The following is a 24151-nucleotide window of genomic DNA, read 5'->3' on the forward strand; positions in this document are numbered from 1 at the left end:
CTAACAGTATGTTCTGCAAGCAACTTTTTAATTTTTCTTGCATCGGTAGTAGCATGGCATTTTTCAATAAAATCATCATCAAGTTCCACATAATCTTCATCAAGATCATCACTAGAGTATTCAAGTTCAAGTGAATTAACAGGTGTAGTAACATCAGGAGTTTCAGCATTTTCAATTTGTCTAGACCTAGCAATTGAAGCATCTAGAAAAGTTCCCAATGAACCACTATCATCAAGCACAGCAGAAATATTATCAGTATTATGAGAGTTTTCAGATTCAGCAGAAGTACCAGCATTTGAAGCATGTGGCGGTGAAACAAGTTTATCAATCACAGATGGTGAATCAAGAGCAGCAGAGGTACTCAGAGTTGTACCTTTTCTTGTAGTGGATGGTAATATGGCGACTTTAGTATTGCGAGTTTTACCCATGATGGAGAATTTGCAGCGAACAATATCAATCCAAGTGAACTTCCAAATAAAGCTATGCTCCCCGGCAACGGCGCCAGAAAATAGTCTTGATGACCCACAAGTATAGGGGATCGCAACAGTCTTCGAGGGAAGTAAAACCCAATTTATTGATTCGACACAAGGGGAGACAAAGAACACTTGAAAGCCTTAACAGCGGAGTTGTCAATTGAGCTGCACCTGGAAACAGACTTCCTCGCAAGAGTTTATCAGTAGTAACAGTTTTATAGCGAGTAGCGTAGTAGAATAACGAGCAGCGAGTAACAAAGACACCGAGTAGTGATTATAGTAAACAGCAGGATTAAAATACTCGTAGGCACGGGGACGGATGACGGGCGTTGCATGGATGAGAGAAACTCATGTAACAATCATAGCAGGGCATTTGCAGATAATAATAAAACGGTATCCAAGTACTAATCAATCAATAGGCATGTGTTCCAATTATAGTCGTGCGTGCTCGCAATGAGAAACTTGCACAACATCTTTTGTCCTACCAGCCGGTGGCAGCTGGGCCTCAAGGGAAACTACTCGGATATTAAGGTACTCCTTTTAATAGAGTACCGGAGCAAAGCATTAACACTCCGTGAACACATGTGATCCTCACATCGCTACCATTCCCTCCGGTTGTCCCGATTTCGTCACTTCGGGGCCATTGGTTCCGGACAGCGACATGTGTATACAACTTGCGGGTAAGACCATAAACAATGAATATCATGATGAAATAATAACATGTTCAGATCTGAGATCATGGCACTCGGGCCCTAGTGACAAGCATTAAGCATAACAAGTTGCAACAATATCATAAAAGTACCATCTACGGACACTAGGCACTATGCCCTAACAATCTTATGCTATTACATGACCAATCTCATCCAATCCCTACCATCCCCTTCGGCCTACAGCGGGGGAATTACTCACACATGGATGGGGGAAACATGGCTGGTTGATGTAGAGGCGTTGGCGGTGATGGCGGCGATGATCTCCTCCAATTCCCCGTCCCGGCGGAGTGCCAGAACGGAGACTTCTGGCTCCCGAGACGGAGTTTCGCGATGTGGCGGCGTTCTGGAGGGTTTCTGGCGACTTCGACTTCTCCCCTGTGCGTTTTTAGGTCGAGGCGAATAAGTAGTCCGAAGGAGGGCGTCGGAGGCCGGCCGAGGGGGCCACACCACAGGGCCGCGCGGGCTCCCCCTGGGCCGCGCCGCCCTATGGTGTGGGGCCCTCGGGCCTCCACCTTACTTGTCCTTCTGGCTCCGTCAGTATTCTGGGAAAATAGGCCCTTTCGTCAAAATCCCGAGGTTTTTCCTGAAAGTTGGATTTCTGCACAAAAACGAGACACCATAACAGTTCTGCTGAAAACAGCGTTAGTCCGTGTTAGTTGCATCCAAAATACACAAATTAGAGGCAAAACAATAGCAAAAGTGTTCGGGAAAGTAGATACGTTTTGGACGTATCAATATCTCATGGATATTGTCAATGTAATGTAATATAACAAGTGCAATATGCAAGTATGTAGGAATCAATGCACAGTTCGCACAAGTGTTTGCTTCTTGAGGTGGAGAGAGATAGGTGAACTGACTCAACATAAAAGTAAAAGAAAGGCCCGTCGCAGAGGGAAGCATTGATTGCTATATTTGTGCTAGAGCTTTGATTTTGAAAACAAGAAACAATTTTGTCAACGGTAGTAATAAAGCATATGTGTTATGTAAATTATATCTTACAAGTTGCAAGCCTCATGCATAGTATACTAATAGTGCCCGCACCTTGTCCTAATTAGCTTGGATTACCGGGATTGTCATCGCAATACACATGTTTTAACCAAGTGTCACAAAGGGGTACCTCTATGCCGCCTGTACAAAGGTCTAAGGAGAAAGCTCGCATTGGATTTCTCACTTTTGATTATTCTCAACTTAGACATCCATACCGGGACAACATAGACAACAGATAATGGACTCCTCTTTAATGCATAAGCATTCAACAACAGTTAATATTCTCATATGAGATTGAGGATATATGTCCAAAACTGAAACTTCCACCATGGATCATGGCTTTAGTTAGCGGCCCAATGTTCTTCTCTAACATTATGCATGCTCTAAACATTTGATGAGTGGTAAATCTCCCTTACTTCAGACAAGACGGACATGCATAGCAACTCACATGATATTCAACAAAGAGTAGTTGATGGCGTCCCCAGGAACATGGTTATCGCACAACAAGCAAATTAATAAGAGATAAAGTGCATAAGTACATATTCAATACCACAATAGTTTTTAAGCTATTTGTCCCATGAGCTATATATTGCAAAGACAAAGAATGGAAATTTTAAAGGTAGCACTCAAGCAATTTACTTTGGAATGGCGGAGAAATACCATGTAGTAGGTAAGTATGGTGGACACAAATGGCATAGTGGTTGGCTCAAGGATTTTGGATGCATGAGAAGTATTCCCTCTCGATACAAGGTTTAGGCTAGCAAGGTTATTTGAAACAAACACAAAGATGAACCGGTGCAGCAAAACTCACATAAAAGACATATTGTAAACATTATAAGACTCTACACCGTCTTCCTTGTTGTTCAAACTCAATACTAGAAATTATCTAGACTTTAGAGAGACCAATTATGCAAACCAAATTTTAGCAAGCTCTATGTATTTCTTCATTAATAGGTGCAAAGTATATGATGCAAGAGCTTAAACATGAGCACAACAATTGCCAAGTATCAAATTATTTAAGACATTTTAGAATTACTACATGTAGCATTTCCCGATTCCAACCATATAACAATTTAACGAACAAGATTCAACCTTCGCCATGAATACTATGAGTAAAGCCTAAGGACATATTTGTCCATATGCAACAGCGGAGCGTGTCTCTCTCCCACACAATGAATGCTAGGATCCATTTTATTCAAACAAAAACAAACCGACGCTCCAAGCAAAACACATAAGATGTGATGGAATAAAAAATATAGTTTCAGGGGAGGAACCTGATAATGTTGTCGATGAAGAAGGGGATGCCTTGGGCATCCCCAAACTTAGACGCTTGAGTCTTCTTAAAATATGCAGGGGTGAACCACCGGGGCATCCCCAAGCTTAGAGCTTTCACTCTCCTTGATCATATATTTTATCATCTTCCTCTCTTGATCCTTGAAAACTTCCTCCACACCAAACTCAAAACAACTCATTAGAGGATTAGTGCAAAATTAAAATTTACATGTTCAGAGGTGACATAATCATTCTTAACACTTCTGGACATTGCACAAAGCTACTGAAAGTCAATGGAATAGAAAAATCCATCAAGCATAGCAAAACAGGCAATGCGAAATAAAAGGCAGAATCTATCAAAACAGAACAGTTCGTAAAGACGAATTTTATTGAGGCACCAGACTTGCTCAGATGAAAATGCTCAAATTGAATGAAAGTTGCGTACATATCTGAGGATCACTCACGTAAATTGGCATAATTTTCTGAGTTACCTACAGAGAATTAGGCCCAGATTCGTGACAGCAAAGAAATCTGTTTCTGCGCAGTAATCCAAATCTAGTATTGGCTTTACTATCAAAGACTTTACTTGGCACAACAATGCAATAAAATAAAGATAAGGAGAGGTTGCTACAGTAGTAAACAACTTCCAAGACTCAAATATAAAATAAAAGTACTGTAGTAAAAACATGGGTTGTCTCCCATAAGCGCTTTTCTTTAACGCCTTTCAGTTAGGCGCAGAAAGTGTATATCAAGTGTTATCAAGAGACGAAGTATCAACATCATAATTTGTTCTAATAATAGAATCAAAAGGTAACTTCATTCTCTTTCTAGGGAAGTGTTTCATACCTTTCTTGAGAGGAAATTGATATTTAATATTACCTTCCTTCATATCAATGATAGCTCCAACAGTTCGAAGAAAAGGTCTTCCCAATATAATGGGATAAGATGCATTGCATTCAATATCCAAGACAACAAAATCAACGGGGACAAGGTTATTGTTAATGGTAATGCGAACATTATCAACTCTCCCCAAAGGTTTCTTTGTAGAATGATCAGCAAGATTAACATCCAAATAACAATTTTTCAATGCTGGCAAGTCAAGCATATTATAGATTTTCTTAGGCATAACGGAAATACTTGCACCAAGATCACATAAAGCATTACAATCAAAGTCATTGACCTTCATCTTAATGATGGGCTCCCAACCATCCTCTAGCTTCCTAGCAATAGAAGCTTCACGTTCTAGTTTCTCTTCTCTAGCTTTTATGAGAGCATTTGTAATATGTTTTGTGAAAGCCAAGTATATAGCACTAGCATTAGGACTCTTAGCAAGTTTTTGTAAGAACTTTATAACTTCAGAGATGTGATAATCATCAAAATCTAAATCATTATGACCTACAACAATGGGATCATCATCCCCAATGTTGGAAAAAATTTCAGCAGTTTTATCACAGGCAGTTTTAGCAGTTTCAGGCAGTTTTTCGCGCTTTGCATTAGAAGTGGAAACATTGCCAACACCAATTCTTTTACCATTATTAGTAGGAGGTGCAACAACATGTGGAGCATTAGCATTGCTAGTGGTGGTAATAGTCCAAACTTTAGCTATATTATCTTCTTTAGCATTTTCTTCTTTCTCCCACCTATCACGCAATTCGGCCATCAATCTTATATTCTCATTAATTCTAACTTGGATGGCATTTGCTGTAGTAACAATTTTATTATCAATATCCTCAGGTTTAGCAGCCATTTTATTAATTAAAGAAGATTGTGACGTGAGACATGTATGAGATTCGGTTTTCAGCATTTGCAAGTTTAGTTTGCAACCCGAAATCTCCATATTCAGATTTTCAAGTTGATTTCCTATATTCTTCAACAAGGTAGATTGTTCATTCATAGTTTTAGTAAACAATTTGTTTTGCTCATATTGTGATTGCATAAAGCTCTTGGTGGATCTTTCAATTTCTAACATCTTTTTCTCATTAGGTGAAACATATCTACCATAAGAGTTACCATTAGCAGGATATGGCCTAGAATTATTGTAATTGTTATTTTTAATGAAATTCACATCAACATGTTCTTTTTGAGCAACCAATGAAGCTAAAGAAACATTATTAAGATCAACATTAGATCTACCATTCACAAGCATAGACATAATAGTATCAATCTTATCACTCAAGGAGGAGGTTTCTTCAACATAATTTACCTTCTTACCTTGTGGAGCTCTTTCCGTGTGCCATTCAGAGTAATTAATCATCATATTATCAAGAAGCTTTGTTGCTTCACCAAGAGTGATGGACATAAAGGTACCTCCAGCAGCTGAATCCAATAGGTTCCGCGAAGAAAAGTTCGATCCTGCATAAAAGGTTTGGATGATCATCCAAGTAGTCGAGTCCATGGGTTGGGCAATTTTTAACCAAAGATTTCATTCTTTCCCAAGCTTGTGCAACATGCTCATTATCCAATTGTTTAAAATTCATTATGCTACTCCTCAAAGATATAATTTTAGCAGGGGGATAATATCTACCAATAAAAGCATCCTTGCATTTAGTCCATGAATCAATACTATTCTTAGGCGAGATAGCAACCAATCTTTAGCTCTTCCTCTTAATGAGAAAGGAAACAATTTTAATTTTATAATGTCACCATCTACATCTTTACACTTTTGCATTTCACACAATTCAACAAAATTATTGAGATGGGCAGCGAGCATCATCGGAACTAACACCGAAGAATTGCTCTCGCATAATAAGATTCAGTAAAGCAGGTTTAATTTTAAAGAATTCTGCTGTAGTAGCAGGTGGAGCAATAGGTGTGCATAAGAAATCATTATTATTTATGGTTGTGAAGTCACACAACTTAGTATTTTCAGGAGTACCCATTTTAGCAGTAGTAAATAAAGCAAACTAGATAAAATAAATGCAAGTAACTAATTTTTTTGTGTTTTTGATATAGAGTGCAAGACAGTAAATAAAGTAAAGCTAGCAACTAATTTTTTTGTGTTTTGATATAATGCAGCAAACAAGAAAGTAAATAAAATAAAGCAAGACAAAAACAAAAGTAAAGAGATTGGATTGTGGAGACTCCCCTTGAAGCGTGTCTTGATCTCCCCGGCAACGGCGCCAGAAAACAGTCTTGATGACGCGTAAAGCACACACCCGTTGGGAACCCCAAGTGGAAGGTGTGATGCGTACAGCAGCAAGTTTCCCTCAGTCAGAAACCAAGGTTTATCGAACCAGTAGGAGTCAAGAAGCACGTCGAAGGTTGATGGCGGCGGGATGTAGTGCGGCGCAACACCGCAGATTCCGGCGCCAACGTGGAACCCGCACAACACAACCAAAATACTTTGCCCCAACGAAACAGTGAGGTTGTCAATCTCACCGGCTTGCTGTAACAAAGGATTAGATGTATAGTGTGGATGATGATTGTTTGCAGAAAACAAGTAGAACAAGTATTGCGATAGATTGTATTCGATGTAAAAGAATGGACCGGGGTCCACAGTTCACTAGAGGTGTCTCTCCCATAAGATAAATAGCATGTTGGGTGAACAAATTACAGTTGGGCAATTGACAAATAGAGAGGGCATGACCATGCACATACATGATATGATGAGTATAGTGAGATTTAATTGGGCATTACGACAAAGTACATAGACCGCTATCCAGCATGCATCTATGCCTAAAAAGTCCACCTTCAGGTTATCATCCGAACCCTTCCAGTATTAAGTTGCAAACAACGAGACAATTGCATTAAGTATGGTGCGTAATGTAATCAATAACTACATCCTCGGACATAGCATCAATGTTTTATCCCTAGTGGCAACAGCACATCCACAACCTTAGAACTTTTTGTCACCGTCCCGGATTTAATGGAGGCATGAACCCACTATCGAGCATAAATACTCCCTCTTGGAGTTAAGAGTAAAAACTTGGCCAGAGCCTCTACTAATAACGGAGAGCATGCAAGATCATAAACAACACATAGGTAATAGATTGATAATCAACATAACATAGTATTCTCTATCCATCGGATCCCAACAAACACAACATATAGCATTACAGATAGATGATCTTGATCATGTTAGGAAGCTCACAAGATCCGACAATGAAGCACATAAGGAGAAGACGACCATCTAGCTACTGCTATGGACCCATAGTCCAGGGGTGAACTACTCACTCATCACTCCGGAGGCGACCATGGCGGTGAAGAGTCCTCCGGGAGATGATTCCCCTCTCCGGCGAGGGTGCCGGAGGCGATCTCCTGAATCCCCCGAGATGGGATTGGCGGCGGCGGCGTCTCTGGAAGGTTTTCCGTATCGTGGCTCTCGGTACTGGGGGTTTCGCGACGAAGGCTTTAAGTAGGCGGAAGGTCAATGCGGGGGGCCACACGAGGGGCCCCGTAGTGTGGCGGCGCCCCGTGGCCCCACTTCGTCTTCTCTTCGGTCTTCTGGAAGCTTCGTGGCAAAATAGGCCCCTGGGCGTTGATTTCGTCCAATTCCGAGAATATTTCCTTACTAGAATTTCTGAAACCAAAAACAGCAGAAAACATCAACTGGCTCTTCGACATCTCGTTAATAGGTTAGTACCGTAAAATGCATAAATATGACATAAAGTATGCATAAAACATGTAGATATCATCAATAATGTGGCATGGAACATAAGAAATTATTGATACGTCGGAGACGTATCAATATGCACTGATGATATACTACTCTCTGTTTGGTTTACTCAAAGGCAAACTTTATAAAATTTCACTAGATATTTATGAAGAAAATATCAATATTAATTTATAATATGAATTATGTGGTATTAGAATCAAATTTTACTAGTAACTTTGATTTTGACTAAACTCCAAACGTGAATAGAATGAAAACCGAAGTGCTTCCAAAAGAAAATATTTGGACAACGGGACCTAAATATCTGCAAACAAATTCACAAAACCTTTCTTATAACATCCATGCCGAGTACACGCCACACACTTGACTTTTCTCCGGAACCCAATATTACATCTCTGATCTCTGTAAGGCCACGTATGGAGTATCCCATATGGTGTATTCGGTCAGAAAAAGGCAACATTGAATTGCCATATACTAGCCAGTGACCATATGGTGTCACGTGATCTGGCGCTGTCGCAGAAAGCCAAGATAAGTCAGCTTTCAAAAGAGACAACAAAAAGGGTCGTTGCACAATGCAGCAAGAACCACTCGATGACGCAACAGACGAGATATCCTCTCTGGCGGCAACACGGTAGCCGTCCGATCTTACACGATTTGCCCCTTTTGGCATATAGTATGCGTCATTAATTCACGATCTTCCACTTTTTCATGAGAATCGAGACGATGATTGGAGAGAGCCACAGCAGTATATATATACAGTAGACATGCGCACATCACTCGATCTCCAGATTTATACAAGTTCATCACTCAAGGGCTATAAGAGCATCTCCAACAGGCGCTCTATCCCGCGCTGTATCCAAAAAAGCGGCTGGTTTAGCGCGCGGGCGTAAAATTATGCTCCAACAGGCGCTCTATCCCGCGCTGTAAAATACAGCTTGGGGCAAAAGCGCTATGTCGTGCACTATATCTACCGCGCCGGAAAGAGCGCTGCTGTATCCGTCGCGCGTAAAACAGGTACAGATTTTTACGAGCTCCAAGGTTTAGAGCTTCTGCTGGAGGTGAATATGCCCTCACGCACAAAACGTGGATAGAGCGCGCTGTAAAGCGCTTTTACAGCGCCAAAATTTAGCGCTCCTGTTGGAGATGCTCTAAATAGCTTCTGTGTCGTGCCAAACTAAGATCATCCCTGTAGTATCATTGCCACAGCGGAGCTTCCAACTAGCTAGAACGTGAAATAAGTCCGCAGGCGGCCGGCGTTTAGCATGCAGAGGGATCCGCTTATTGTTGGGAGCATCGTCGGCGACATCGTCGACTACTTCGACGCATCAGCACGGCTGAGGGTGCTATACCACAACCGCGAGATCACCATCGGTTCCGAGCTGAGGCCGTCGCATCTGACGAACCAGCCGACGGTCCAGATCACAGGACTAGCCGGATCACTCTACACACTCGTGAGTGACCATTTTTACCTACACACACCTAGTGCATTCATGTTAGTATACTTCTTTCATTGGTTTATAAGAGATCTGCCGTATGTCGATGTATATGCCTACAACCCAAAAGGAAAACTAGGTTTTGAAAATGAACGCTCTACCCTCAATTCCTCTATGATGCCGCTTATAACATATGTTGAGTTTACAGGGGTAAGGGGCTTTATATAGACTTCAAATTTCAAATATTTCAAAATGTTTTTAGATAGGACGACTTGTTATACTAACCACAATCATTAGCAGTCATCTACTGAGCTCAGATACTGTTAATCAATTACTACCTCCATCCCAAGGCCTAAGGCCTATATCTTTTTTGAAAAGTCAAAGCAAGTAAAATTTGACCAAATTTTCAGAATAATCTATCAACAAATATGACATTTTGAAGATAGCACATGAAAATATATTTCATTATCTATCTAATAATATTAATGTTGTATTTATATTTTAATGATTTTTGATAAAAAACTTGGTCAAACTTGACATAGTTTGACTTTCTGAAAAAAACATAAGCCTTAAACCTTGGGATGGAGGTAGTAGGTTCCAAACACACATGTGTGAGTCATGCGTTGAGTTTGAACTAAAACTCAAACTCGTGGGCTTTAACAATCCATAGGGCCAATTTTATGGACAACCTCACCTCTAAATTATGATGAATCCATAGGAAAAAAAACAAAATTATGACGAATATAAAGTGAATAGTACCTAGTCATGGGGCATTTCAAGTTTGTTTTTTTCTTAACCAAGACACAATGAAAGTAATTCTCTAGGAAAATATTTTTATACAAGTACAATACCTGATCATTTTTTATTTCAAAAAAGTTCGAGTTTTTTTAACCTTTCTTTGATTTTTTTTATTTTTTTCAAGTATGGGGGTGTGTAGTACCCGAGAGCTCCTATGCATTTCCACTTCACATTCTTTTTGATGAAAAAACAAGAGATGATGGAACCTACTTCCACCCTCCCGTGGATGCAGAATTAGCGGTCAACGAACGTTCTCCCTTCTAAGGAGCGGCTCACACATAAACAGAGCACTAGATGCCCTAATCTACTCCTATGCTGTTTGGTTTGATTTCTTGTTCACTAAAGCATGCCTGTTTGTTCCGCAGACTTTTTGCTCTCGCGTGCTACACACCCTCGTACACACCAAAAATTACAGTAATTTAAAAAGCCAAAAAAATAAATCTTCCTGGAAATCAAGTATGATCAAGTTTGTACTCGTAAATGTTTGGGAAACAATGATTCCCATGGTTTTAAATTCAGGGCAAAAAAAAAACAAAATTATGACGAATATAAAGTAAATAGTACCTGGTCATGGGGCATTTCGAGGTTATTTTTTTACCCATGACACAATAAAATTAATTCCCTAGGGAAATATTTTTATACAAGTACAATACCTGATCATCTTTGATTTCAAAAAGAGTTTGATTTTTTTTAACCTTTATTTTTTATTTTTCCAAGTATGGGGTGCGTAGCACCCGAGAGTTCCTATACATTTCTCACCTCACATTCCACTATATACCGTTCCTAGGTATAGTCCAGTGTACTGGTATACAATATATGGTATGTTTATCGCAATAATGAATGCACACATTTTTGTATTTCCTCCTCTCCGGTTTGCACATACCTCTGGTCCTAAGCACCCCTAAAAGGTCATCTGCTACCAATAGGAAGAGATAGGAAGAGATTGGATCACCATGCCTATATATGGCTAGGTGCCTCCCATGGCTTGAAACTTTTCATGCAATCACAATTTAATAGAGTTGAGAAAGAGACGGTGGACACCAGGCGCATCACCATCTCCACCCATATACGATGGAAGCCTAACTTGAGCATGATAGCTCGGAGATAGTCCCACTCCAGACGGTCATAAGCCTTCCTCATATCCAACTTGAATGCGCAAAACCTCGTTGAAGTCACAGTCACCACAACCAAGGAAGCGAAGAATCCGCCTTTAAGTGCCTCATCATCTCCCAAGTCTTGTAACGAAGGCTTCTGTTTGCTTCACCGTACCAACAGGTTAGCCTCCAAATTTCATTTGTGCACATGCTCGTTCAAGCCTCTTTTTTCATTGGCAACATTGTTGGGTATTGACACCAGAATTTAACCGATGTTGACCAGTGCCCACTCACTGATCATGATATGCTTTTCTGAGGGATGGACTTACCTAGCGTAACCTCGAGACTTGGCTCGAGGGTTGTAAGATTTGTATGCAATGGATTGGGTCGTTCTATTCCAGTATAGCCATACAGGATTCCTTAAGAACAATTCTACATCTGTTGTTTCCTACTATTTTCATAAATACCTCCACACTAAGGTTTTGATTCTACAAGTAAAACAATATAGTGAACATATAAATATTACAGAGTGAATTTCACTTTTTTACCATCTAGTTGTGCATTTATGACACATATTACCATATTTAGTGGAACTTCTACAAAAAAAAATCCTATTTAGAAGACTTAAACATGGTTGAGCCCCAATTTAGCAATTTTCTCGTTATGGTTACACATGATAGGCATGATACATCGATGTGAAGCAACAAAATATGTAAATATCGGAGGGTCTCACGATCAATTATCTCAGAAACTTTTTTGATCCATATGTCCCATTAATCACTATTGATTTGCTCTTTTTGGACCGCGATCATCAGCTAACACCTTGCCCAATGGACGCACATCAGAAAATAAGAGTATAGAGTTTATTAAATGGGTAATCTACATGAATTTTCACTCAGGGGTAGTTAGTGTCACAAATGCATAACTAGAAGGTAAAAGGTGAAATTCACTCAATATTAAAATCCACAAATTCCGACAAAGCCTACATGCATATATTATCAACATAATCTGTGTGTAACACACATGATTTTGTTACTAGGTGATGGTCGACCCTGATGCACCTAGCCCAAGCGACCCTTCTGAGAGGGAGTACCTCCACTGGTACGTGATAACGACTAAGTTCTACCTCTCCGGTTCCACCTTGCACATATCGTGGTTCTCTACCTATCATTCAAGACAAATTTATCACGTATATTAATTGTCAATTAATTTCTTGGGAGTTCTTTCATAGGTTGGTTACCGATATACCAGAACAAGGTGACATCAGCCGTGGTAAGCAATATATATAAGTACCATAAACATATCATAGACATAATATAGCAATCTCTGACCCTAACTATCTTCTCGCTTCACCCGTGATCAGGAAACGAGGTGGTGGCCTATGAGAGCCCACGACCGGCGGCCGGGATCCACCGCTTTGCCTTCATGGTGTTCCGCCAGACAGTGCAGCAGACAATCTATGCACCGGGTTGGCGTGCCAACTTCAACACAAGGGACTTCGCAGCATTCTACAACCTCAACGCACCAGTTGTCGCAGCCTACTTTAACTGCCAAAGGGAGGGCAGCTGCGGTGGCCGGAGGTACCGGTGAACCTAACTAGTAGTAGGTAAATGGCAAACGGCGTTTCATCTGAAGAAAAGGGAGGCCACATATGCGCAATCGTTCAATTTAGATATATTAGACAAAATAAATTCACTCGTATAGCCTCCATACATATAATATGTCTTTTGGACTTTACGTGATGATGGCAATACTTATGCGTTGTTCCCTTTTTGAAGGAGTTTTTTCTTTTGTAGAACCTACTTTATAGGGTGAAAATCCATGACCTGATCTTTGTTGACCAAATCTGGTGACAGTAATGTTGCCTAGGGCAGAGGTTGATGTCGTCGAGTTGTGTTTTGTTCCTTTTGGCTTTCTTTAAAAATAAATTGGCTGAGTGCATCCCATATGTATGGAGTTGCTCTTGAGTTGTTTCAGAGGTCGAATGCAATACATATCATCTTGGCGTTAATATACATACATTCCTCAAGGTCCACTTAACTTCTCTTTTCACACTACACATTTGGTTTTTTTTTTTTTTTGGACCCCAAAATCACTTATCTGCCACATATGGACCATCTGGTCTGTTGTGTTTGATCAGAAAAGGAAACATGAAATTCCCATATACGAGCTAGTGAGCATATGTCACATCTGATCTGACGCTGTCACTTGGAAGTCAAGATAAATAAAGGAAGGTAATACCGACGACATAAAAGAAAAACGATACCTGCCGCCTGCCGGCAATGCTGTTGCTGCGGTATATCGTGGCTCAGAAAAAGGGGCAAGGATTCTACTTATCGTTTCTGTAGCTTTCGAAAGGGACAAGAAAAGGGCCGGTGCCAGGAGATGCAATACAACAGAGACGATATATGCTCTGGCGGCAAAACGTTAGCCATCCGATGTAAAATCTGGCAGCGGAGGTGTTCCAAGTTGTCACGGTGCGATTTTGACCCTTAAATTGTGTGTTATCATTATCAACCTAGGATCTTTCACTTTTCCTTCAGAAATAAAGGATCTTTCAATATTTCCCGTAAAAATAAGAATCTTTCCCTTTATCATTGGATCATGACCGAGATGAGGATTGTCGGAGGCCAATACTCCACACATGTGTATATGCGTAGGCGATGCGCACACAACACTCCAGATTTATACTTCACTGGAGTCCTATAAATAGCTTGGAGGCCTTTTCATGTCATTCCAAACTAAACTAAGGCAATCAATCCCTACAGCACGGAGGAATAAGTCTGTCTGGCACGGCCAGCGGTCAGTAAGTATGCAAAGGGATCCGCTTATAGTCGGGAACATTGTTGGTGACATCGTCGACTACTTCGACGCATCAGCGCGGCTGAGGGTGCTTTACGGCAACCGCGAGATCACCGTCGGGTCCGAGCTGAGGCCGTCGCATGTGGCGAGCCAGCCGATGGTCCAGATCACAGGACTATCCAGATCATTCTACACACTCGTGAGTGACCAATTTTATGCACAAACATTTGATAATCGCATGCATGCAGGTTAGCATAGTACTTTTTGATCCATATTAGTCAACTATGTACAAATAACATGGATGGAGGCAGCACTGTTTTTAATTGATTTAAGAGGCATGGATGCGGACATGTACAAATATAATTTGTGTTGCGTCTTACACGCATGTTTTTGTTACTAGGTGATGGTAGACCCTGATGCACCTAGCCCAAGCGACCCATCGGAGAAGGAGTACCTCCACTGGTATGTGACCACGGCTCACTTCTATCTCTTCATTTCCACCTTTTTATTTGAAATAGGGAATGAAGTTCTAGCCTCTGCATCAATTGATGCACACAACTTTTCGTTTCCACCTTTTATTACATATTTTTTCAAAATAGGTGCATAGCCCTAGCCTCTGCATCGAAAAGATGCACACAACTTTTTTATTAGATTATTCACAAAGCTTTACAAGGAAGATACAAAGATCAACTCGAAGCCACCTTTAGACACAACTCGCTATATCTACAAGAGCCATGAAGGGGATGACCATGAACAGGGCCATTACCCTGACAATACACCAACACACATCATCTAAAACCGAATGCCTTCCCAAGCCACCCATTGGAGGGTGAGAAGCACAACCAGTAAAGCATGTCCCTAGCGCACAGTCAAGCATGTCCCCAACGCACGCCATTGCACACGCCGCAGAGATCGCTACCGCCGTCTTCTTCGAAACCTTCTCCAAGAGGGATGATTGCATTGACCTTGCCAGACCTGCCATCGACGGCAACATGACGCTTGACAACACCACCGTCCTGCGCGCGTTCATCATATCGCATCCAACACCGATACTTTGTTGTGCCACGCTGCCGAGACACCATTGTAGACGCGGTAGATGAACACTACACCACCGCATCCCACCGCCATCCAGCAGCTGCTCCAAAAATGATGCCCCAAGAGGTAGAACGACGCATAGAGAACCGCCATCGTCCGATCCGGAAGACCCGGATCTAGGGTTTCCCCAGGAGCAGCACGAGTGAGTATACACAGACTGCAACGGTGATGCCTTCAAGAAGGTTACGACGCGTGGCGTCGCCATCGCCCGCCACGTCCAGGGTCGGAGCACGGTTTTCACCGACAGCCGTGCATCCCCAACTCGCTGCTAGGACTAGATGTGAGATCAGGGGATCGCCACAACCATCCCCAATCTGGCCAACCACCTCCGACGGAACAGATGGGCACCACCGCCATGCATAGAGCTACTGCCCTAGGATTCCTCGTGATGCAAGAGAGGCCCAGTAGCGCCTCACCGCCAACGTAGCGACAATCGTCGCCAGCAGATCAGCGTCATGGCCGCCGCCTCCCCGCACCGCGGCATCAGGGGAGGCCAGGCCGATCACCGCCGCCGTGCCCACCGGTCCGCGGCCGAGGAGAGTCCGATGCCGCCAAGCCACCAAGGCTTTGCCTGGCAGCACCTCGGGCGGTGGCAGCAGAGGAGGAGGGCGCACAGGGGAGATGAGGAGGACGCCGCCACGCGGGGGCGAGAGGGTTAGGGTTAAGCTGTTGGGTTATGGGCAAGAGGGTTACTCCTCACAAATCAATTACATATACATCGTAGTAGTCCTCAACTTTTCTTTCAAGCAAAACTGTTCACTTATGTTAGCCTGATAATAATTGCTTCGGGGTTCTTGTGTAGGTTGGTCACAGACATACCAGAAGGAGGTGACGTGAGCCGTGGTAAGCAAATTTAGAGAAATACATCCAGTCCCTTATGAACTAGATATGCAAGTATATACAAGCTCAAGCACATGGCTAGCTCTCATGTAATATATAGCAATGCCCGAGCATGCTAATTATCTTCTTGCATCGATTGCCGGGTATATATGATCAGGTAATGAGGTGGTGGCGTACGAGAGCCCGCGGCCGACGGCAGGGATCCACCGCTTCGCCTTCGTGGTGTTCCGCCAGACAGTGCAGCAGATAATCTATGCGCCAGGGTGGCGCGCCAACTTCAACACGAGGGACTTCGCGGCGTTCTACAGTCTCGACGCACCGGCTGCCGCCGCCTACATCAACTGCCAGAGGGAGGGCAGCTGCGGTGGCCGGAGGTACCGGTGAAGTTAAATAAATGCATGTATATGTAGCCTCATAACTTACATTGTGTCTATGGGGTGCAGTGTATATACTGCTAGTACTACCGTGTGTGCTTTGGTGCTCCAGAAGCACTGTGTTATCCTTCTGTCGGTTAATCAAAAATAAAAAGAGAATCTTCCTCAATGTGCAAAGAGGTGTGTGAGGCGAGTAGTAACTTGATCATGGATATGAATGGGTTGAAACACGTCGGAAGGTTCATCCAAGGTTAGCTGAAAGGTAGCCAAGACGAGCGCTGCTCCTAGGGGGGAGGCCAGAGTTCTCCGCGACACCAAAGTGGTCGACAGTTGCGAATACTACAAGAGGATGGAAGGCGGATACACAAGCCATGGCGCGCGGCGGCGGTGACTCTCGTGGTATGGCCGTGCTCGGATCTGAGGCGGGATATTGTGGCTTCATGTTGTTCCAGCCTGCAGATTGTGGCTAGCGTACAATCGTAGTTGCAGCTAGACAACGAAAGGTGTTTTCCAAATTCGCCTATGCCGATGGCAAGGATGGCATGGGTCAGCCGGACAGGATCTTAATGCGGGTTCCAGCGATGCATGTCACTCTCGTCGTCTCCCGTCAACAAGCTCATACAGGCACGACTTTCTTTCGCATGAGGTTGATAACAGCAGAACTGTGCGTGACAGCATTGGTTGGAAGGCACAACATTTGATACCGAACAAGTTCTGACATGGCATGTTCCATTGTTGTCGTGCATGAGCCTTATGTACTTTTTTTGATAGGAGGTTTGGGAATTGGGACCCCAAATGGATGTGGTGGTCAAGCGGATGCGACACCACATCGTGATTGAGTTTTGGTGATGCTACTTCAGTACCGGGATTGGACCTCCAGGATGAAAACTCTTGTTCTGACCTTCGTCTGTCATACCTAGCAACGGTGGTTTTGACATCGTTAATTTACTAAATGCATTGCATAGAATTTGCTCAGTCATGCTCTCGAGGATGAAAACTCATGATCTAGTATTTGATTAGATTCATCGGTGGTGATACTTTTGTGTAGTTACCTTGTTGAAGGTGTTTCTTCTAGAGAACGTTCTAGCATCCCATATGTCATGTCGTTGTTGGATACTACTCCCTCCGTTCTTTTTTAATTGACTCAAATTTAGTATAAAGTTGTACTAAATCTGAGTCAATTAAAAGAGACCAGAGGGAGTATGTGCTTTAGACCTTGTTTTGTCTGTTTTATTTTGTTCTTTTTAATAATTTGGTTGTGGCCTCCTTAACTTCTCAAATAGACCATGATATTTAATTATTGCAGAGGCCAGACAATGTAATAATGGTCTGAAATAGCATATGACCATAAACAATCAACCAGAGAGTTATTACCAAATCGAAGTAAAAACCCAATTCATGGCGGAATCGACTAGGAAACCAGAGAGTTGATCAAATCAACCGTCTCCCACGCATCTGATCCACTCGAACTAGGCCAAAATAACAGAAGTCAAAGCTCGGATACCACAGTTGGGCCACGTCGGTACTAGCATCGGGGATAAAACTTAATTTTCTGGCGAGCACCGGACATGGCCCTAATCTGGAACCTGGATAATAAGAGAGGCCATAGTTTCTTAACCCTAGGCGTAGGTGCAGAATGTCCATAAAGCAAGGTGCTTGGGGTTTGAAAACGATCTTGCATCCAGCTCCTGATAATTGAGACGGATTGTTTGGAGCTGGTGTCGATGCTAAAAAAATAATGATGTTGATCATTCGCCTACAGCTCTACCGTTGAAGAGATAAAAACATTGTTGAAGGTTCATCAAACTTGTGTTACTCATGTGTTAAGGTGTCGGAACAACAAGCCACTTCTTGGCTAATTATGCTAGAACCCAAGCCTGTACGACATTATGGCTATCCTCTGATCCAGAGAGTTTAATGAGCATATGTCATACCGATTGTAATTTCTCATATCTTTGAGTAATACATGTTCTTTCGCAAAAAAAAGGTGGAAGTATAAGCCTGGAAATGTTGTTCGATGGTTATGTAACAATCAATGGCATGGACCCTAGGATCTTGATCTTATTTTCACCTGATATGGAGGTGCGTTGGCGAGTTCATCGGCTCATGAACAAAGAGAAGGCACGATTTACCAAGGTCCAGGTCTCCGGAGTGTAAAACCCTACTTCCTACTTGTATGTTCTTGAATGGTGATGATGATTACAACGTTGCCTTGATGGCTATGGCGTTCTGCCTATTGCTAGATTGAATCTCCTCTTCCCGGCATCCTAGCCCTTATACATGGGCTAGGTCACGATACTGATATGGGCTAGTCCATGCCAGGGGCGGAGACAGGCCCCAGGCTAACCTGGCCATGGCCTGGGGCGTGGCTGCATTTTCCTTTGTTGACTGTAGAAACAGTAATGTACTGTAGCGTACTGTAGCTACAGTGCTCCAAAGGTGGCCTGGGGCGTCTGCTCGTCCTGGCTACGCTACTGGTCCATGCCATGTGTATGGATCTTGAAGCTTTGTGATCGCCAAATGTTCTTGAGATTTTTGGTCCTTAGCAGGTCATTAGGTGGACCTCATGTTATGTCGCATCAGGTATGCTAACTTAGGGCACCTGGAGACCGTGCCCATGTCTGGTCGATTTTGTGTCATAATTAACCTGGATCCCAATTTTGGTTTGGAGGAAAAACAAAGGTGGAACTGTTGTTCGATGGTTCTGCTGTAACAATCAATGGCACGGGAGTTGGGATCTTGATCCTTTCAGTTTTCACCCGATATGGAGGGTGTTTGCGCTATGCTCCGCAGGTCAACTTTTCGGCCGCGAACAAAGTGTTGTGAGTCCGAGCTGTCAAACAGGTCCTACAAGGGAAGAACCTTGGAATCACCCAAATCTGCGTCCTCTCCGTTGATGGCTTGGCTGCCCTCGCCGGACAGCTCCTCCAGCGACCTCCCGTTCGGCTCGGGAAGGAGGAAGGTGAAAAGTATCCCCAACACATTGCAGGCGGCGAGCACGAAGAGTGAGGCACGCACGCCGATACCCGACGGGTACCCGGTTTCCGCCTCATCGCTGCCGTCGGCCCTCTGCGAGGCGTACAAGAATCCAAACGACCCGACAATGGCCCCGACCTTCCCTGCCGCCGCCGATATCCCGTGGCACGTCGTGCGGACGTGCGCCGGGAAAATCTCGGCCGGTATGATGAAGGTGGTGCTGTTCGGCCCGAAGTTCGCAAAGAAGAAGGTGAAGGTGTACATGACCACCAGCCATATCCGGCGGCCGGGCTGCGTCAGGCTGTGGTAGAAGGTGGCCACGACGAGCATGAGGCCCTTCATCATGACGAACCCGAGGAACTGGATGGCCTTCCGGCCGACGACGTCCACGAATGCGATGGTGAACCAGTAGCCAGGGAGCGTGCCGCAGAGCGCGATGATCGCCTGCCCGCGGGCGACGCGGTACGTCTCCTCGAGCGCGCTCATGGTGCGCGCCTCGGGGACCCACTTGACGTCGTTAAAGATCTCCTCCTGGAGAATGTTCTGGGAGTAGAAGACGACATCCAGCACGAACCAGCAGGCGACGGCGCCGACGAGATGCAGGCCGTGGCGGCGGGCGAAGCGGCCGGAGAAGACCCCGTAGTCCTTGTCTTTGGTAATGATCTCGACCTTGTCCGGCTCGCCGCTGAACTCCACCTTGAGGACCTTGGACATGTCGCGCGCTGCTTTCTCGGCGTCGCGGGCGACCAGGGCCGTGTAGCGTGCCGTCTCCGGCATCATGACCCTCCAGCGGTAGGTGAAGACGGCGGGGATGGCGCCGAGCATGAGGATGATGCGCCACACGTAGTCTGCCTGCGGCGGGGTTGAGGCCAGGGGATCTTCCTCGTAAGCTGGGGGGTTGAAGCGCGCCTGGAACGTGGCCGACACGACCAAGGTGACAATGCAGCCCGCGAGAACGCCGAACCCTTCCATGGCGAAGACGGCTGCTATGAGGCTCCCCCGCGTCCTCTTGTTAGAGTACTCGGACATGATGGTGGCGGAGAGCGGGTAATCTCCGCCAATGCCAACGCCGAGCCAGAACCGCCAGAAGCAGAGCGTGGCCATGACGCCCTCGGCGGTGTTTCCAAACGACAAGCCCGAGAGGAAGGACCCCATGATCATAAGCATGACAGTCTTGCCGTAGAACTTCTTCCGGCCGACCTTGTCGCCGAGCCAGCCGAACAAGAGCTGCCCGACGATCATGCCGCAGAATGTGACTCCGGTGATGGCCGCATCCACCCGTGGCGGGAGCCTCCCGGGGTCTGCCCGTCCCGGCACATGGTAGTAGATGCGCCCCAGGAGCCTGGTGACGAGGGTTATGCAGAAGAGGTCGTACGCGTCGGCGAAGAAGCCCATGCCGGCGATCACCACCGCCCACGCGTGGTACCTCTGCGTCCTTGCCTCGTCCAGCGCGTGAAGCACCTGCAGCTGCTCCCGCGCCATCGCCGGCCGTCTCTTGGACCGGTGGGTGGCCGGTGCAACGCAAGATGCGACAAGGTGCTTGTTTCAACTTTGTACAACAAAGAATGTGAGTTAATTAAGTGAACGACAAGCCGAGCCACTCAGGGAGTTATATAACCTGGCATATTGCTTTGCTTTGTTTAGGTATGGCATATATATGCAAATAGAAACAATGAGAAGATACGAGTGTTGTATAGCTGCATGTGGCTACCTTGCAGCATGTGTATGCACAAGACAAGGAACCTCCTAAACGCGTGGAGAAGGAACAAACGGGGATGGAGACTCCAAAGCACCGTTGAGTAGCCATGGTTCATTGCAGGGCCGGTGCAATGCGTCATATAGTTCACACAATCGAATAAACGTTCGAACGGGGTGACGTTGGAAGCTAGCCGTGAGATCCTTGTGGAGAGAACCACACTCATGCCAAAACTGTTGCCGTGCTCAGTAGAACCAAATATTTTGAGAAATATGTTTGTCCCATGCATGTTTGTGCTGTTGATTTCCTGCTTTAAGATTCGTACCACGCTATTACATTAGGTTTCATTACAAAACATTGTGTTTCAGTTTGGTCCCATCCAAGAGGCATTCTCAGTCTACTGTCTACTTTCTTGCAACTGTAACCGAAACGCCCTCTACAGTCTACTGTGTATAACAGGAAGAAAAAAAATTGGCCTTTAGATTTTCTTCACCTTAAACCACATAGTAAGCCTAACACATGGTGGTTGTTATGGAGTACCCAAAGCATACTAACATAGTACAAACACACAAACAGGTTATGCAATGGTATGGGGATTTCATTTGACAATTCAAAATTTCACCCAACACTCAAAAATTAAAACAACTATCACTAGTGGAGAAGAGGCATTTGGTCCCAAGCAAATGTCCCAGTGCAGAACCAAATCGGGACCAATGGGGGGCATTGGTCCCGGTTCGTTTTGCCCAGGGCGACCCCACTCGCTGGAGCCTGTCCGGTAGTGGCCTTTGGTCCCGGTTTGTACTAAAAAACGGGACTAAAGGGTCGGCGGCAGGGCGCGGCAGGCCGTGTCAGGCGTGGGAAACCTTTAGTCCCGGTTTGTAATACAAACCGGGTCCAGAGGGGGGGCCTTTGGACCCGGTTTGTATTACAAACCGGGACAAAGTCCCCAATCTGGCTATATAACCTTGCCCCTGCCCAAGTGTGAGCCACACTTGGCCATTTTTTCACTTTCTTCACAAGAGGGGTGTATTGCTCTCCTCTCTTCTTCACATGCACAAGAGGTATTCGATGAAATGCTTAAGAGGATTTGCCACTTGAGTTTACACAAATCAAGCCACACTTAACTTGCTCTTTTCTTCTCCATCGAGGTTAACAACTTTATCATTTTCATCTGTAATTGATAAAATGCATGTGTATATAGACATCGTGATGTTCTGTAATGGTTTTGATCAGCTTTATTATATCATGCAGATGAATCGGCAATGGATGTACATTGACCGACGGTTTGACGAGTTCACTTCGGGCCTGAGTAATTTTATGGCCGTGGCGGAGGCAAACAAACATGGTGGCTTCATGTATTGTCCATGTGTTGACTGCAAGAATACCGTAAATTACGCTCACTCGGGTACCATTCACGGCCACCTTCTGCGATTCGGTTTCATGCCCGGTTACTATTGTTGGACCAAGCACGGAGAAAGAGGGGTTATGATGGAAGACAATGAAGAAGAGGAAGAGGATGATGACGGTTATCCCAATTTCCCTGAATACGATGATACTGCAGAAGGCAATGAAGACAATGAAGTAGAAAATCAAGAGGCACCGAGATGAGCCTGCTGATGATGATCTTGGTCGGGCCATTGCTGATGCAAGGAGAGAATGTGAAACTGAAAAGGAAAGGTTGGCCTTCGACAAGATGATAGAAGATCACAACAAATTGTTATACCCAACTTGCGAAGATGGCCATAAAAAGCTAGGCAGCACTACTTGGAATTGTTGCAATGGAAGGCGAGAGAACGGTGTCACCGACTCGGGATTTGGAAAGTTGCTCGACAATAATTAAGAGGAAGCTTCCAAGGGGTAACGAATTGTCCGCCGATGCGTACGAAGCGAAGAAGATTGTCTGCCCTCTAGGATTAGATGTGCAAAAGATACATGCATGCATTAATGATCGCATCCTCTACCGCGGTGAGTACGAGAATTTGGATGCATGTCCGGTGTGCCTTGCATTGCGGTATAAGATCAGACGAGATGACCCTGGTGATGTTGAGGGCGAGCGCCCCAGGAAGAGGGTTCCTGCCAAGGTTATGTGGTATGCTCCTATAATACCACTGCTGAAACGCTTGTTCAGAAATAAAGAGCATGCTAGGTTGTTGCGATGGCACAATGAAGACCGTAAGAAAGACGTGATGTTGAGGCACCCTGCTGATGGCTCCCAATGGAGAAAAATCGATTGAGAGTTCCCAAACTTTGCACAGGATGCAAGGAACTTAAGGTTTGGTCTAAGTACAGATGGCATGAATCCTTTTGGAGATCAGAGCTGCAGCCATAGCACCTGGCATGTGACTCTTTGTATATATAACCTTCCTCCTTGGTTGTGCATGAACCGGAAGTTCATTATGATGCCAGTGCTCATACAAGGCCCGAAGCAACCCGGGAACGACATTGATGTGTACCTGAAGCCATTAGTCGAAGAACTTCTACAGCTGTGGTCCATAGCAGGTGTACGTGTGTGGGACGAGCACAAGCGGGAGGAATTTGACCTAAGAGCGCTGCTTTTCGTAACCATCAATGACTGGCCTGCTCTTGGTAACATTTCGGGACGGTCAAACAAGGGATACAATGCATGCACGCACTTGTTTACATGAGCTCGAAGGTGATTATTTGGAAAAATGTAAGAAGGTCGTGTACCTGGGGCATCGTCGATTTCTTAGGACTACCCATCCCGTAAGAAAGAAAGGCAAGCATTACAACGGTGAGGTTGATCACCGGAGGAAGCCTCCCCATCGTGATGGTGTTGATATATTTGGTATGGTCAAGGATCTAGATGTAATATTTGGAAAGGGTCCTGGCGGACGGTGCTGTTCCGAATGACGATGCCGGACACGCGCCCATGTGGAAGAAGAAATCTATATTTTGGGATCTACCCTATTGGGAAGTCTTAGAGGTCCGCTCTTCAATCGATGTGATGCACGTGACGAAGAATCTTTGC

At 44.4% G+C, this 24151-nt stretch overlaps 3 protein-coding genes across 3 annotated transcripts; 2 read left to right on the forward strand and 1 right to left on the reverse strand.

Moving 5' to 3' along the window:
* Positions 1-9205: 9205 nt before the first annotated feature.
* Positions 9206-13202, forward strand: LOC124694159 (protein TWIN SISTER of FT-like). The gene is made up of 4 exons (XM_047227176.1): positions 9206-9505; positions 12419-12480; positions 12611-12651; positions 12743-13202. The coding sequence occupies exons 1-4, from the start codon at positions 9317-9319 to the stop codon at positions 12967-12969; spliced, it is 519 nt and encodes a 172-aa protein (XP_047083132.1). The 5' UTR covers positions 9206-9316; the 3' UTR covers positions 12970-13202.
* A 933-nt stretch (positions 13203-14135) lies between these two features.
* Positions 14136-16659, forward strand: LOC124694157 (protein TWIN SISTER of FT-like). The gene is made up of 4 exons (XM_047227175.1): positions 14136-14380; positions 14582-14643; positions 16079-16119; positions 16274-16659. The coding sequence occupies exons 1-4, from the start codon at positions 14192-14194 to the stop codon at positions 16498-16500; spliced, it is 519 nt and encodes a 172-aa protein (XP_047083131.1). The 5' UTR covers positions 14136-14191; the 3' UTR covers positions 16501-16659.
* A 2678-nt stretch (positions 16660-19337) lies between these two features.
* Positions 19338-20948, reverse strand: LOC124694160 (probable inorganic phosphate transporter 1-4). Its single transcript, XM_047227177.1, has one exon. It carries the CDS (start codon positions 20946-20948, stop codon positions 19338-19340), a length of 1611 nt encoding a protein of 536 aa, XP_047083133.1.
* Between the last annotated feature and the right edge of the window lie 3203 nt (positions 20949-24151).

This window comes from Lolium rigidum, chromosome 3, assembly GCF_022539505.1.
Source record: "Lolium rigidum isolate FL_2022 chromosome 3, APGP_CSIRO_Lrig_0.1, whole genome shotgun sequence".
Lineage (NCBI taxonomy): Eukaryota > Viridiplantae > Streptophyta > Magnoliopsida > Poales > Poaceae > Lolium > Lolium rigidum.

Bases quoted from the DNA above. Each gene is read 5' to 3' on its own strand.
- LOC124694159 (XM_047227176.1), top strand. From the start codon at position 9,317: ATGCAGAGGGATCCGCTTATTGTTGGGAGCATCGTCGGCGACATCGTC. The intron at 12,481-12,610 runs GTACGTGATAAC...GTTCTTTCATAG, and splicing joins GAGAGGGAGTACCTCCACTG to GTTGGTTACCGATATACCAG. The intron at 12,652-12,742 runs GTAAGCAATATA...ACCCGTGATCAG, and splicing joins ACAAGGTGACATCAGCCGTG to GAAACGAGGTGGTGGCCTAT.
- LOC124694157 (XM_047227175.1), top strand. From the start codon at position 14,192: ATGCAAAGGGATCCGCTTATAGTCGGGAACATTGTTGGTGACATCGTC. The intron at 14,644-16,078 runs GTATGTGACCAC...GTTCTTGTGTAG, and splicing joins GAGAAGGAGTACCTCCACTG to GTTGGTCACAGACATACCAG. The intron at 16,120-16,273 runs GTAAGCAAATTT...ATATATGATCAG, and splicing joins AGGAGGTGACGTGAGCCGTG to GTAATGAGGTGGTGGCGTAC.
- LOC124694160 (XM_047227177.1), bottom strand. From the start codon at position 20,948: ATGGCGCGGGAGCAGCTGCAGGTGCTTCACGCGCTGGACGAGGCAAGG.